General features: G+C 67.5%; 1 protein-coding gene across 4 annotated transcripts in view; it reads right to left on the bottom strand.

The window, feature by feature from the left end:
- The window catches only part of MCF2L (MCF.2 cell line derived transforming sequence like), a 40,543-nt gene extending 33,834 nt beyond the window's left edge, over window positions 1-6,709 (bottom strand). For 2 of the 4 annotated variants that reach the window (XM_056129797.1, XM_056129794.1), the window contains exon 1: window positions 3,600-3,693. In XM_056129797.1, coding sequence (XP_055985772.1) covers window positions 3,600-3,690 — 91 coding nt within the window. In that variant the 5' untranslated portion in view covers window positions 3,691-3,693. The other 2 variants (XM_056129796.1, XM_056129795.1) reach the window with 2 other exon arrangements.
- Between the last annotated feature and the right edge of the window lie 8,252 nt (window positions 6,710-14,961).

The following is a 14,961-nucleotide window of genomic DNA, read 5'->3' as shown; positions in this document are numbered from 1 at the left end:
CCAGGCACCTGGCAGACCACTGGGTGTGGCCCTCCAGACTGGCCTCCGGAGCCGCACGTCCAACGAAGGCCACACCGCTCCCTCCAGGTGGCACCTGTCAGAGCCACGCACTCGTCCCTAGCAGGTGACCAAACACAGCACTGGCAGACCGTGATCACAGCATCAGAGACGCCCACCTGTGCCAGGTTCCCACACCAGAGACAACTCACATGCACCACGTGCCTGGGTCATGAGGGCGCCCAGCTGACTCGCCCATGCAAGGTCCCCAGGTGAGGAGGAGACGCCCACCTGGGCCAAGCCCCCAGACCAGGCAGAAACACCCACATGTGCCAGGACCCCATGCCAGACACTGTGCAGCCCCCGCCTGCTCTACAGGGGGCAGGTGAGAGCACTGGCCCGTGCAGGTGTGAGCATATGAGCATGGCTGTAAGAGTGAGAGTGTGAGTGTGAGCCTGTAAGAGTCTAAGCATTAGTGAGCGTGAGAGTGTGAGTGTGACAGTGAGAGTATGAGTGTGAGTCTGTAAGAGTCTAAGTATTAGTGAGCGTGAGAGTGTGAGTGTGACAGTGTGAGAGTATGAGTGTGAGGACGTGAGAGTGATATTATTGAGCATAGACGTGAGTCTGAGTCAAAGTGTGAGTGTATGTGAGTATAAAGTCTATGAGTGAGTGTGAGTGAGCGTGAATCTGAGTGTGTGATTCTGAGCCTATGGACGTGTGAGCCCGAGTTTAAGGATGAGTGTGAGAAGTCTGCGTCTGAGTGTAGTAGTGAGTCGGTGTGACTGTCAGTGTGGGTATGAGTGTTGTAAAGGCGAGTGTCTGAGTGCGGTAGGTGCGAGTGTTAAGGACAGTGTATTGGCAGTGTCTGCGTGTGGGTGTGAGGATGTGGGTGTGAGCGTATGGGTGATACACTCGGGCCATGAATGCGACCATGAGGTCGGTGTGCAGTGGCCATCTGTCAGCTGTCGTGTGCGTGGCCTCCCCAAGGGACACGGGAAGGGCGAGGGCACGACCGAGAACGAGGGAGGGGCAGCACACAGACCCCCTCGACGCCTGGAAAGCCGGGCAGCCCCCGCCCGCCCCTCTGTCCTGGTCCCGGGCAGAGCTGGGAGGGTCCTGACTGTCCTCCACCACTGGACACTGTGAGGGGCTCTGGACAGTGATGAGGTGGGTGAGACCAGCCCTGAACTTCCAGCTTCTGCAGCCAACCGGCCCCACAGCCGTGGGGAGCCCCAAGACAGCCACGGGGGCAGGGTGGGTGGTGCCTCCCCGACCATCCCCAGACACCCAGCCTGCCCTGTGCTCCTCCAGACCTGCGACAGGGCGGGTGAACAGCGGCGGGCCGCCACGACCCCCTCTCCTGAGCAGTGGGGCTCTAACCCCCTCTCTCTGGGCGCAGAAGGGAGGGGCCCCAGCACTCGGTCTGACACAGAGACCGGGGGCCTCCAGCCAGCTGCCTCCCCGGGCCCCCGGGCCCTGGGGACTGCTCTGCCCACTGCCCTGCCTGGGTGTTGGGTCTGCGAGCACCAGCCCCCGTGCCCGGCCCTGAGGCTTCTGCAGGAGCACTGAGGGAGCACTTTGCCAGGAGCAGGGAGCTGCACCCCCACCAGCAGACGCCCGGCAGAGTGAGGGGCCTCCTGCCCGGACAAACAGTGGGGCTGCGCCCTCACCCCATGGCAGCCGGTGGCGGGCGTGTCCCGTCCACACCATGGGGTCTCCCCGGGAGCCGTCCGGCAGGCACGATCTCTGGCTGTGCCCCTCGGCCTGTGCCGGCTGCACCAGGAGGGCCGGACTCGCGGACCGTGACAGGGGGGCAGTGGGCACTCCGGGCAGACGGCAGGAGAGAGTGCCCAGAGCCCCGTCTGCGGGCAAGCGGCCAGCAGCCCTGACGCCAGCGGGGAGGGGCCCCTGGGTGGCACCCGTGTGGCCAGACTCACCCTCGGCGGCCGAGTGCAGCCAGGAGCACCACTCGGAGTACAGGTAATAGCTCTTCATCTCAGCCACCGAGATGCGGGCCGAGCTGCCGTCCCCCATGGCCCAGCCGCAGGCTCGGCTCCGGCACGGTTACCCATTAGCCTTCGCCTGGACTTTGGCCCCTAAAACCTGCGCGAGGACCAGCTGCCCGTCCACTTTCGCTTCTCTGTGACCAGGATGCAGCGCCGGGCACTTGCTCCCCGCGGCCAAGGCGCGCTCCACCCTCGAGCGCACACACGCCAACGTCATCGGCTGCTGGCCCGCGCGGGTGGCCGCTTCGGAACAGGTCTCGGGGGCAGAGCAGAGCAGCGAAGGCCCTCTGGAATGCGACCATCCCTTCCCACCCACCCCCGGGGCCTCTCAGGTGACCTTCGCAGGGACAACAGAGGCGGGGCGGGGGGGGGGGGGAGGGAGGTGACACAGGAGCGGGACTCAGGGCCGGTCGCCTCCAGCCCTTCAGCTTCTCAGTCACGCTCCGGGGTCTCCGGGCTGGAACAAGAGGACATGGTGGTCAGGACAGCCTCCGGACACTCGGTCACCCCTCAGCAGGGGGCCCCAGAGGGGGGGGGGGCAGGCCAGATGTGGTGGAGGGCCCCTCCCTCTGCCCAGCACCTGTGCCGGGCCACGCCACCACTGGGCAGTGCCAAGGCCTCGCCCAGCACTAAACAGGGAGAGCGAGAGGACAGCAGCCAGCCCGGGTCCGAGCCCTGGCACCGCCATATGGTCCTCTGAGCACAGAGCCAGGAGTGAGCCCTGACCACCACCGGCTGTGGTCCGATCCCCCAAGACAAACAAGCCCGAGTTAGAAATGGGCAGGAGACATGAACACTAGCTAGCGTGAAGGAGGACTGACTCGCCTGAGGATGAAGGAGGACTGACTAGTATAAGAGCACTGACTAGCACAAAAGAGTACTGACCAGCATGCAAGAGTACTGACTCCCATGGCTGCGCTGGCTAGCAGGAAGGAGGACTGGCCAGCACAAAGGGTTCCAGCTGGTCTGAAGGAGCTTTGACTAGCACGAAGGGCTGTGAAGGGGCTCTGAGCACTAGGGGCGCCGACGCTGAGTCCGTAGGGGGAGGGAACCCCCGGCCAGGGCCAGCCGTGCTCCCACCTCCCCAAGTCCAGCTGTGGCCCCATGCCGCCACCCTCCCACACAGAGGGCTCAGTGTCCACTGCCCACGTTGGAGGAGCCCCAGGAACCCACGCTGACCCCCGGGGTGGGCCCTGGGCCGCCCCCCGCAGAGCACTTTTCCTAGGATCTGAGCAGAGAGCGGGAGCACAGTGCCACGGGCTGTCGGGTGGGGAGCAGGAGGGGGTGCAGGGGTCGCACCGCCGCCCTGTCCCCATCTGTCAGGAGATGGGGGTCCTCAGGACGCCAGCCTGGCGGGTTCCCCTGGGCGCAGAGTCGCCTCTCTCCCAGCCCCTGGCAGTCTGAGCGTCCCTCTCACTGCCCAGAGGCCCGCGGCAGGCGCACAGCTCAGGGGTTTCCGAGCACCCGGGGGCACACGGGCTTCCCACCACCGGCTCTCCGGGGGCTCGGGCACGGCCGGGGAAACGGCTGTGGGCATGACCAGTGCGGCCGCCGAGCAGGGCCCACACACCTCCTGGGCGCCCCTGCCCCGCTCACCTGGCTCTGGGCGCCTCCGGGCCCCCCGGCGCCTCCGGGGCAGCGGCCAGCAGGAACGCGGGGGCCCGTGGGGGGCTCCCCCCGCAGCCATGGGGTGCTCCGGGCCCGGCTCTGCGGGCTGCCCCACTCCCGCTGCTGGCACCTCCCCACCGGGGACGTCCCCGCGGGCACGCCGGGCTGGGCACGACCTCCGGTGCCCTTGGCCTGCCGCCGGTCCAGCGTCCGTCCGCGCTGAGCCAGGCCGGCCGAGGCGGGGGACCTGGTGTCCGGGAGCCCACACAGGGGCCCGCCCGCTTCCTTCCTGCGGGCCGGCGCGAGTGGAGCCCCCCGCCCCCGCGCCCAGACACCTTCCCGGGCAGGAAACCTCCCGCCAGACAAACAGGCGCGCGGAGGAAGGGAGGAGGCGCGCGCAGGAAGGGCAGCGGCGCCCCCAGACGCGGACACCCTGGGGGGCAGGGGCGCGCCCGTCCACGCTGGCCCACCGGGCGCGGGCGGGGCTTCGCGAGGTCGCCCCCGCCCCCCGGCCCCGCAGGGAGCAGAGCAGCGAAGCCCCGTTCCGAGGCCTGGGGTCGCGCCTGAGACCCCCAGGGGCCCGGCCTCGGGACCTCGTGCAGGGCCCGCCACCTGCGGGCACGGCTGTCGCCCCGGACGGGAGCGTCGGCCTGGACACGGCGCGGGGCAGGCTCCGGGCAGGCCCACGGCAGGGCAGGGGCCAAGGAGGCCCCACGCAGCCCTGCCCCACAGGCGGCTCGTGGCCAGCAAAACGGGCAGGGCTGGACGCAGGTCAGGAGGGGCCAGGCAGAGTCCGGGGCGGTGGCCGGGAGGGCCCTGGGGAGAGGGCCCTGGGCATGGGGGCGGGGTCTGGGGGCGGGGCTGCGAGGGCCGGGTCCGGGGCGGGGTCAGGGAGGGTCTGGGGCGGGGTCAGGGGGGTCTGGGAGGGGTCAGGGGGCGGGTCCGGGGGTCTGGGCGTGGTCAGGGGAGGGTTGGGGTCAGGGGGTCCGGGCAGGGGCAGGGGAGGGTTCAGGGCGGGGGCAGGGGAGGGTTACAGAGGAGCCTCCACGCGGTGCTGTCCAGGACCGGCCGCCCTGACCCTGTGGTGGCCGCGGCCAGTGATGGCCACGACCATGACGCGTCGCGGCAGCCCAGACAGCCACGGTGGCCACGGACCCGCCCTTGGCCTGCACCTGACCAGTGCACAGCAGCCCCCGGGCTCTGTTCATCCTCATCCTCCTCCGCCCCTCCCCTCACCCACCCTTCCAACCTCCCGTCCACCGTCCACTGGCCGGCATCCATCCTCAGCTGCCCGTCCATCCGTCCACCCCGCACACTCTGCCCGATGGGCCATCCACGCAGCACCTCCTATCCTGTCCACTCTGTCCACTCATCCACGCGCCACCGGTCCCTCCGCCTCTCACCTTCTGTCCGTCACCCACCCCGTCCGTCCATCCACCAGTCCCTCTTTTCCACTGGGTCACCACCCCAGAAGCAGGCGTTCGGTCTGTCCACCGCCCACTCATCCCTCGGTCTCCACCATGGCTGGTCACTGCGTGGCTGCAGGCCCCTCCGTGGGCAGGGAGGGGCAGGGGGAGGCTCTCCTGGACGCAGGTGCTCCTGGTGGCTCCCTGGTTGGTCCGGGGACTGGAACCAGGGCCACCTGGGAGCTCCAAAACATACATTTCCAGGCCCTGTCCCAGTCTCCATCCTCAGAGGCAGCCAAGGCCCAAGCGGCCGTCTGAGGAGGGGCTCCGGCCGCCGCCCTGCCCGGGGCCGAGTCTCAGGCTCTTCCATCCTCCCTCCAACAGCCTGACCCTCGTCAACGACTCGAATGAGAACATGAAAACAAGCAAAAAGCAGGGCAGGAGACACTGGCCCCGAGGGCAACTCCAAGGGCGGTCTGGGGGGCGCAGGCGAGCAGGCCTGCGACCCCACCAGGATACACCCAGGCCCCGGCAGGTGTGGCCCCCAAACAAGAGCAGAACAGGAGAAGAGGTCGCAGCGCGAGGTCAGTTCCCCACGGGAAGTGACTCGGCCCTGGGGACAGACCCCACAGCCTCGCAGGAAGTCCACGGGGGAGGGACGCGGGCTGCAGACGGGGATCCACGTGGGGCCGGAGGGCTGCTGTGCCCAGCACAGAATCGGCCAATGGCCCCGCGTGTCCTGTGGGTCAAAGCCCACTGCTTCCGAACGACTCTGGTGGCAGCCCAAGCCCGGAGAGATGCCCCCTGGACAGGGCGTGGGGCGGCGATGGGTGGGCAGCAGGGCGGCGGTAGGGGGCAGTCGGGAGGAGGCGGGCCTCTGGGGACTGACAGCCCACCCGGCACAGGCCCACGCCCACCTGCCGGGAGGGCCGCCCCACTGGCTCCCTGGCGCTGCCCGGCTCCGTGGCGTGGCCAGCCCCGGGGCTCACGGACAGACCTGGGCTCTGGGTGACGTCACTGCCTGGACAGCTGCCCGCTGGGCACAGCACAGAGGAGAGCCGGCCCAGGGTGCCCGCTGCCCCATCAGACCCTGAAGCCCCCACCGAGGGGCTCCCGCACACGCCAGAAGCCCCCAGCGGGAGCCCCCCACACACCAGGCTCCTCCCACGAGGGGAGAAGCCCCCGCAGCACCGGGAGACACTCAGGCCCCCCAGAAGACCCCCCTCCCCGCAGCAGGGCCGCTGCAGCAGGAGCCCCCTCGGCGATCCCCTGGCGATGCGCCTGCCAGGGACCCCCGCAATCGCCGCGCAGCAGGACCCGCAATGCGCCCTCCGCGCACGCCGGCTGCGGCAGGACCCCTCCCGCCGCCCCCCGCAATGCCCCTGCAATCCCCGCAGTGCCCCGCAGTGCCCCGCAATCCCCGCGCCCCCCGCCCCGCACCCGGCCGAGCGCGCGGACGCCGCGGCGGGGCAGGTCCGGCTCCTACCCGCGCGCGCGCCGACGGCCGCCAGCCTCCGCGCCAGCTCCTGCAGGGCCATGTCCGCGGCCGGGCGGGGGGCGCGGGCGGGGGGGCGGCGGAAGCGGAAGCGGCGCAGGTGCGCGGACCCCGCGGGGAGGAGCCTCCGCCGCCGTTACCTGCGCGCAGGCCGCAGCATCCCCGCATCGCGCTCGCGCCGGGTACCGCGCGGGGACGCGCGCGCAGGGCCGCCGACCCTCCCGCGCCCCGCCGAGCTCCCGCTCCGCGCCCGGCTGCGCCCCGCTCCCCCCGGGCCCCGTCTGGGTCTCTGGCTCCGGCTGCAGGTGGTGCTGCTCGCCCAGAGCCTGGGGCGGGACCGGCCCTCCCTCTGCCCTGCCCAGCCGAGGGGCTGCAGACGCCCTCCCCCACCCCGCGGCCCTCCTGGTCACACTCCACCTCTGGGGCGGTGGCACCCGCCGGCCTGTGCCCCACCCGGAGCCTGGGCGGCCTCCGAGACCCCTCACCCCTGCCGGCCTCCTGCTCACAGCCGGGCTCCTGCCCCGCTCCTCTGCTCTCTCCCCCGCACCCCTCCCATCTCTGTCCGCCTGACCCCAGGACTGGGCTCTGGGACTTGGCCAGAGTTTCTCCGGGTCCCCTCCCCCATCTGCTGGGCACAGGGACCCCAAGGCCGCCGGGTCTCAAGAGGCAGCCCACGCCGGGTTCACACAGGGGGACCAGGAGCAGTTGGGGGCTGTGGGGTCAAGGGCCAGCAGGGAAGTGGGAGGGCACGTGCTGAGGTGGGCTTTGCTCCTGCCGGCCTTGCCTGCCTGGACAACCTTGGCTGTGGGCTGGGAACTGCACTGTGCGGGGGCAGGGTGGACCCCTCACCCCTCACCCCCTCCCGGCACTCTCCCTGCCACACTCCTTACCCTCATGCCTACCTACCCCTCACCTCTCACCCCACTCCTTTGTCCTCCACTCTCCACCCTCACTCTTCACCCCCTCACCCTCCTGCCAGTCACCCACCTCCTTCCTCACCCTCACCCCTCACTCCCTACCTTTCACTTGGCACCTTCCCCATCCCCCACCCCTCCCTGCTCTGTCTCTCAGAAGCAGCAGGCACTTTTCCCAGGGGGAAGTGCAGGGAACAGGACACCAGATACGCCTCCCCTAGCAACCAGGCACCTTCTGGAAGGTGAGCCCCAGAGGGAGGCAGCTGGAGCAGAGGGCGGGTTCTGGAGGTTGCCACCTGCAGCCTTCCCAGCCAGGAAGCGGGCCCTAGGCCTCGGGCTGCACCTGCATCCTTGGGGCTGCCAGCTGCTCGCCCCAACCCAGACCCTGGGTCAGGGGTGCCCCTCTACCTGGGGTCTCTTGTTTACACCCACAAAATAAGCAGCATCTCAGCAGTCCTTCCACCGGTGACCCCGGGATCTACCAGTCTCTCCAGGATCCATCAGTAATCCCAGGCACCAGTGTCCCAGGATCCACCAGTGTCCCCGAGATCCGCCAATGTCTCCGGGATCCATCAGTGTCACCAGGATCTGTCAGTGTCCCCCAGGATCCGTCAGTGTCCCCCAGGATCCACCAGTGTCCCCGAGATTCACCAGTGTCTCTGGGATCCATCAGTGACCTCAGGATCCACAGTGTCCCCCGAGATCCACCACTGACCCCAGAATCCACCAATGTCACTGGGATCCATCAGTGTCCCCAGGATCCGTCAGTGTCTCCCAGGATCCATTAGTGTCCCCCAGGATCCACCAGTGTCCCCGAGATCCACCAGTGTCTCTGGGATCCATCAGTGACCCCAGGATCCACCAGTGTCCCCGAGATCCACCACTGACCCCAGAATCCACCAGTGTCTCCGGAATCCACCAGTGTCTCTGGGATCCATCAGTGTCCCCAGGATCTCTCAGTGTCTCTCAGGATCCATCAGTGTCCCCCAGGATCCACTAGTGTCCCCGAGATCCACCAGTGTCTCTGGGATCCATCAGTGTCACCAGGATCTGTCAGTGTCCCCCAGGATCCGCCAGTGTCCCTCTGGACCCATCATTGTCCCTGGAATCCACCAGTGTCCTTGGTATCCACCAGTGTCCTCCAGAATCCACCAGTATCCCTGAGATCCACCAGTGTCCCCGGAATCTATCAGTGTCCTCGGGATCCACCAGTGTCCCCAGAATCTACCAGTGTCTCTGGGATCCATCAGTGTCCCCAGCATCCATCAGTGTCTCCCAGGATCCACCAGTGCCCCCGAGATCCACCAGTGTCTCTGGGATCCATCAGTGTCACCAGGGTTCGTCAGTGTTGCCCAGGATCCACCAGTGTCCCTCTGGACCCACCATTGTCCCCGGAATCCACCAGTGTCCTCGGTATCCACCAGTGTCCTCCAGGATCCACCAGTATCCCTGAGATCCACCAGTGTCCCCGGGATCCACCAATGTCTCTGGGATCCATCAGTGTCCTCAGGATCCATCAGTGTCTCCCAGAATTCATCAGTGTCTCCCAGGATCCACCAGTGTCTCTGGGATCCATCAGTGTCCTCGGAATACATTAGTGTCCCCAGGATCCATCAGTGTCCTCAAGATCCACCAGTGTCCCCAGGATCCACCAGTGTTCCCCAGGATCCACCAGTGTCCCCAGGACCCATCAGTATCTCTGGGATCCACCAGTGATCCCAAGATCCATCAGTGTCTCCGGGATCACCGGTGTGCCCAGTCCACCAGAGTTCCCCACGCCTGGCACATGCCCCTGTGCACGTGGCCATCAGCTGGGCTGAGTTTGGACCCTCCCTCAGACCAGGCCCAGAGGGGACCCTGGAGCGGGGGAGGAGCCGCAGGTGAGCCGAGTGATGTCCGCCGGGTACACTGCTGAGCTAAGACGGGTCAAGCCAACTGTGAGTGGCCTCTCCCTGGGGAGCACCGTCCAGCCAGTGGTGGGTGAGGGTGGACGGTGGACTCTCTGGACTGCTGGCGCTGGGCCTGGTGTCACCTGCTGTTCTGTGTGCTGCCCACACACTCTGCCGCCTTGGGGTCCCCCCAGCTCTCACAGGGCCTAGGGGTGGCTGGAGGGGGAACGGGCAGTCTGGGGCAGGCCCCGGGACCTCGGAGCAGAGATGTCCCTGGCCTTCAGGGCTAGGAGAGGCGCCCACAGCCCTGGCCTCTCCTGGAAGGAGGGCAGCGTAGCTTCTGGCCCCAGGGGCGCCCAGAGACCGCAGGGCAGGTGGGTTGTGGCCAGGTGGGGCGTGGCCAGGTGGAGAGGGGAGCGGCTCCTGGCGGGAACTGGGGACTGGGGGCTTGGCTCTGCCTCCAGGTCTGCATCCCGCGCGGGAAGCGGCTTCCGCTTGCCTATTGTCCCTGGCCCCGGGGGATGCGCTCTGCGCTGGCCAAGCACTGACCGTTCTGCGTGGGGCAGCCCCAGGCGCCTCCGGAGCGGCGTGTACTGTGGGAAGGAAGTGGGGTGCGGGGAGCGGGAGGCGGACCCTGGGCCGGCACCCCTCGGGAGGGGCTCTGCAGGCGGAGGGTCTTCCCGCGTCTGGGGATGCCTTTCCCACTTGCTCTGGACCCCCGTTGCCTGCTGCCCGCGGTGTCTGCCTCCAGGCCCGGCCTGGGACCGGGGCCGCGGGCACGGAGCTGGGGGGCAGCCGGAGGGACACGTCTCACACTGGCCACAGCCGTGCAGCGTGCCTGGTGAGGGGGTGGAAGTGTCCAGGGAACGGGCTCCTGCCTCCATCGCACCCGGCGTCTGCTCTGTGCCCAGTGCTCCCAAAGGCAGTGACCACCTGGATGGCCCAGGGCCCTCAAGGCTCCATGTGGCGCCGGCCAAACCCCGGGGGAGCAGAGAAGCAGGCGGTGAGGCCCTGACCCTCGCCTGCGCACGCGGCACGTCAGGAAAGCCTCAGCCAAGTCCCCTCTGGGGCCCAGCTGGTCTGGGGGACGGGTTCATAGACGCGACACCCGCTGCCCTCGGGGAGCCCCCACAGGTCAAGGGTCGACGGCGCCACAGCCTGGGCCTAAAGACCTCCGGCTTCCCCACCTCCCTCTGCCCCTTTGGAAAATGGGCCCCAGCATCTGCTTTGCGGGGCTGTGTGAGGGCAGAACTTCTCCGAGGCTGGACGTTTGCAGTGAGCAGAGGTGGGGCTGACCGAGGGACAGACAGAATCTGCCCCACCTGCCCCGCGTGACCGTCCCCACGGCTCCGCACGGCAGGCAGGGACCCCGCTCCCCTCCCTCACAGAGACGTCACCTGCCGATGGGGCCCTCAGGTTCGAACTGCCCCCACGGCCTCTACCCTGGCACTGCCGGGCCTGGCTGGCCCTAGGCAGGGCCCCCAGCCCCCACCGCAACACCCCAGGGCAGTTACAGGCATGCAGCAGCTGCCGGTCCGGGGATTTGGGGAGGCCCCCTGGCACCACGGACCCGGCCCGGGGGGACAGGCCAGGGCTGGGGAGTGGCTGGAGCTGTTCTGATGCGACTCCGGACATCCACGGCCAGCACAGGGCTGAGGGGCAGCTGTGACTGGCTGTGGGGGTCAGTGGGTGTCTGGGAGGCCACGGGGAGGCTGCTGGCCTGGCTCTTGGAAGCCCACACACTGTGGGCTGGGGGGGGCCCCAGCGCCCCAGGTCTGCCCTGCTGGGAGCGGTGGTGGGGGTGCAGGTCAGGTGACCCGGCTGCTCCGGCTGGCCCACGGCCCTGTGCCCCGGAGGAGCCCCGGGGGAGGACCCCCCCGCACCTCCACCGTGCTGGCCCCGCCGCCCCCCCAAAGCGGCTCTCGCGGTCAGGAAGCTGGGACAATGGCCCACACAGGAGCCCGTCCGCTCTGAGGCGGCTGCTTACGTTCCCACTCAGGCAAGAACCCGCAGATGTGCCCCGCGGGCCAGGAAGTGGCGCTCGGCCGGCCACTCCAGGAGCAATAGGACCAGCGAGTCCCGAGAGCATGGCCAGCCTCCAGCTGCCAGCAGAGTGCGGGCACGGGGGTCCACAGACGGGTCTCCCCAGCCACGGGGCCCTCGGACAGGGCTTCTCGCCGTCTTAGGGCAGTTGTCCAGGTGGCCGTACGCGGGGTCTGTACATCCCCCCTTTGCACCCTCCTCTCAGCTTCAGCTCCTGACGGTCTGCTCTGGGGGCCAGGTTCTTCCCTGCTGACCAGAGGCTCTCCCACCCCTGCCCATCACTGGACACTCCCTGGGGCCAAATGAATACAAGCTCAAAAGATTCAGGGTCAACCAGCTAAGGAGGCCAAGTGGAGGGGCCCGTGAGCAGACCCGTGTGCAGACCCCGTGCGCAGGGACCCGTGTGCAGACCCCAGGACAGCTTCCAAGGCCCAGGACTGTCCCACAGGCCTTTTCCTCCAGCCGAGCATCACTCCCTCGCTCTGCCCTCTCGTGGACAGTTCTGGAACGGCGTATCAGCCGGGCACGCCTGGCTCTTTCCGGCTGCCCAGCTCTGCCCAGGCTGCTCAGGCAGGGAGCGGGGCCATGTCTGGGATTGAGCTTGGACCCAGGGCCTCGCCTTGGAGCGGCCACCTGCTTGGGGGCTCGAGAGTCCAGAGGCTCCTGCCTGGGAGCAGCTGCCTGGCCACTGCCGGCCACTCGCCGTGCCGAGTCCCCTTCCGGCTCCCGCGCCCCCAGACCCAGAGGGGGGGACCCCCTGCCCCCTGGCCAGGAGCGGCTCAGGCTTCCAGCTCGCCCCACCGCGCCCTGCCCGCGTGTCTGGGCCGCCCCTGCAACCCTGGGGTCCCCGCCCCCAGCAACTCCACCCGCTCCCTACCGTCCAGCCCCGCCCGCTGTTGAGCCCCGCCCCTGCCCCCTTGATGCAGCAGCAGGAAGGGCCTGGTGGGGGAGGGGGCTGGCTCACACCTGGACCCTCCCGGGCTGCTCCCCGTGCTCGAGGGTCAGAGTGGGGCAGCTGTGTCACAGAAAGCCAAAGTGGGGGGTGGGGGTGGGGACTGTGATGAGCTCCTCCCGCACATTGTGATTTGAAGATTTTGATGTTTGTTCCACGACGGAAAAAATGAAGGTGGAGTGGCCAGCAGAGAGGGGGCAAACAGTCTCCAGAGAGAGATACAGGCACGGCTGGGGGACAAAGGGGCAGGCCATACTTGGCGAGTGCAGCGTCCCAGGGGCAGGTGCAGTGTCTGGAGACAGGTGCAGTGTCTGGAGACAGGTGCAGTGTCCTGGGGTGGGCGCAGCATCCCAGGCCAGGTGCAGTTCCTGGGGTGGGTGCAGTGTCCTGGGGGTGGGTGCAGTGTCCTGGAGACAGGTGCAGTGTCTGGGGTTGGGTGCAGCGTCCTGGGACGGTTGCAGTTCCTGGGGGTGGGCGCAGCATCCTGGGGTCAGGTGCAGTGTCTGGGGGGGTGCAGTGTCCTGGGGTGGGCACAGCATCCCGGGCTAGGTGCAGTGTTCTGGGGTGGGTGCAGTGCCGGGGCACCAAGCAGCCTGTCTGACTGGCAGGGCTGGTGGCCTCAGCAGAGAAGGGTCTGGGCGAGCCGGGCAGCCCCTGGGGGAGTCTGAGAGGAACCAGGGGTGCCCAGGGTGAGGCTGAAATACCGTGTGGCCTGGGGCAGCCCCCTGCAAGGGAGGTCCTGGCTGTGGGGGCCGGGGCAGCTCCGCCCCCTGCGCCCGGACAGCTGCAGCCCGGTCTGCTTCCACGCACGCTCCCACGCTTGAGTGCACTAACGGACTCGGGTCTGAACGAAATTTTGGATTTTGGGCCACACCTGGCAGTGCTCAGGGATCACTCCTGGTGGGACTCGGGGACCATATGGAGTGCCGGGGACCGAACCCTGACCCACCGCGTGCGAGAGGGAGGCCTTGACCTCGCGCCCTCTCTCTGGCCCAAGAGTCTGTGCTTCACGCTGACCGAGCCGGGCACGGGCGGAGGCCTGGCCCCGCCGTCCACAGACACAAGCTGAGGCTGGATTTAATTCATCATTTAATTCTTCAGAGCAGGTTAATGAATCATCATCAATTAAACATTATCGCTTGGAGGCTGATTCTAACCTTAATTGTGCCTACTAGCTTCAACGATTGAAAAATAAACCCCACGTGGATGGCGGCTACAGGCGCCCCGTGACAGGTACGGCGGGAGGCCCCGGCCCGTGGACGGGCGCTCCGGACAGCAGCGTGGACACACAGCAGTGTGACGTCGGAGACGACAAACATATTAAAATCTGTATATTTCGGTAAGGTAAAAAATAAAGCTATAGAAACTGATCTTTAGATTTCTGCAAAAGGAGAATCAGACTTTCCTAGCATTCGCCGCACATCTCATTAAAGCTTCGCTTCCCTCGGGTCGACTCCTCTGTCCACCCGCCCGCCCACGCTCACGCCTCTTGCCCGCAGCGGCCAGCGGGGGTGACTGCAGCCAGACAGGCCGTTCCCAGGAAGCCCAGGACCCGGGGCGCCGTGTCAGTGCCAGCTGGGAGCTGTCGTTGAAAGGAATCCCGGGAAACGTCAGAGACCAGCCCCAGCAGGCGCCCGGAGGGATGCCGGCCTTCCCGCCCGGGGTCGCGGGGAGAGGGTGGCAGTGGGCCGGGAAGGGGCCCCAGCAGCGAGCGGCCAGGGCAGAGGGCACGCGGGCACCCAGGGGAAGCGGGGACCGCAGGCTTGGTCAGCTGCACACAGTGCAGGGGCTCCGAGCGCCAGGACGCACTTAAGGCGAGTTAAGGCAAAACCCACGAGCTCTCCCGGGGACGGACGCCCCTCCTGCCGGTGGCCTGGGGGACAGCCCCGGCTGTGACTCCCCCGCGGCCGACTTCAGCCCTCTGAGGTCCAGGCTGCGCTCGCTCGGGACAAACGTGCCGGCTCCTTCTGGGGAGGGTGTGGCCCCTGGCGTGGGCTTTTAAGGCTGAAGGAGGGAACCAAAGCAAACCAGGAGACGGTGGCGGGCACACGCCCCACGGAGGGTCACCTGACGCTGCCCACAGCTTACTTAGTGCCCACTTCTCATCAACTTAAAAAACAAGGAGCTTTAAAGACGGTTCAGAAATCAGATGTGGCGTGTCAACAGAGAAATCAGATAGAAACTGCTATGAAAATACTTCAGTGTAAAGGCAACTGGAGGAGTTCTAAAAAAATACATTACACACAGTTTGTCAAAAAAATGTGCGCACAGTCTGCCCTGACACTACCCCCGGAGCGGCCGCGCCCGCTGTGTCCGCGGGCTGGTGGGCGGGCGGGTGGGGAGGCCTGGGCTGCGGCCACCGCCCGCCCTGCAAGGCCCAAGTCCTGATCTTTGGTATGCGGTGACCGACCCCTGCCGCCCTCACCACACCCTCCGCTCAAACACGCCTGCAGCGGCGCCCGCCAGGCCAAGACAGACCCCCCACCGCGCCCAGCACAGCGACGCCCCCCACCCCACCGCGTCTGAAGCCTAAACTGAAATGTCTTCCATAAGGACCGTTAAGGCTAGTATGTCAATAGGCTGCTTCTAACACAGAAATTCGGGGACAGAAGAGGAGCAGGGGGCGGGTGGGCGGGGGCAGACTGGGCGGT

Source organism: Sorex fumeus, unplaced genomic scaffold (genome assembly GCF_029834395.1).
Source record: "Sorex fumeus unplaced genomic scaffold, SorFum_2.1 ptg000072l, whole genome shotgun sequence".
NCBI classification, from domain to species: domain Eukaryota; kingdom Metazoa; phylum Chordata; class Mammalia; order Eulipotyphla; family Soricidae; genus Sorex; species Sorex fumeus.
The sequence above is the reverse complement of the archived record's forward strand: the minus strand, read 5'-3'. Positions and strand labels throughout refer to the sequence as shown.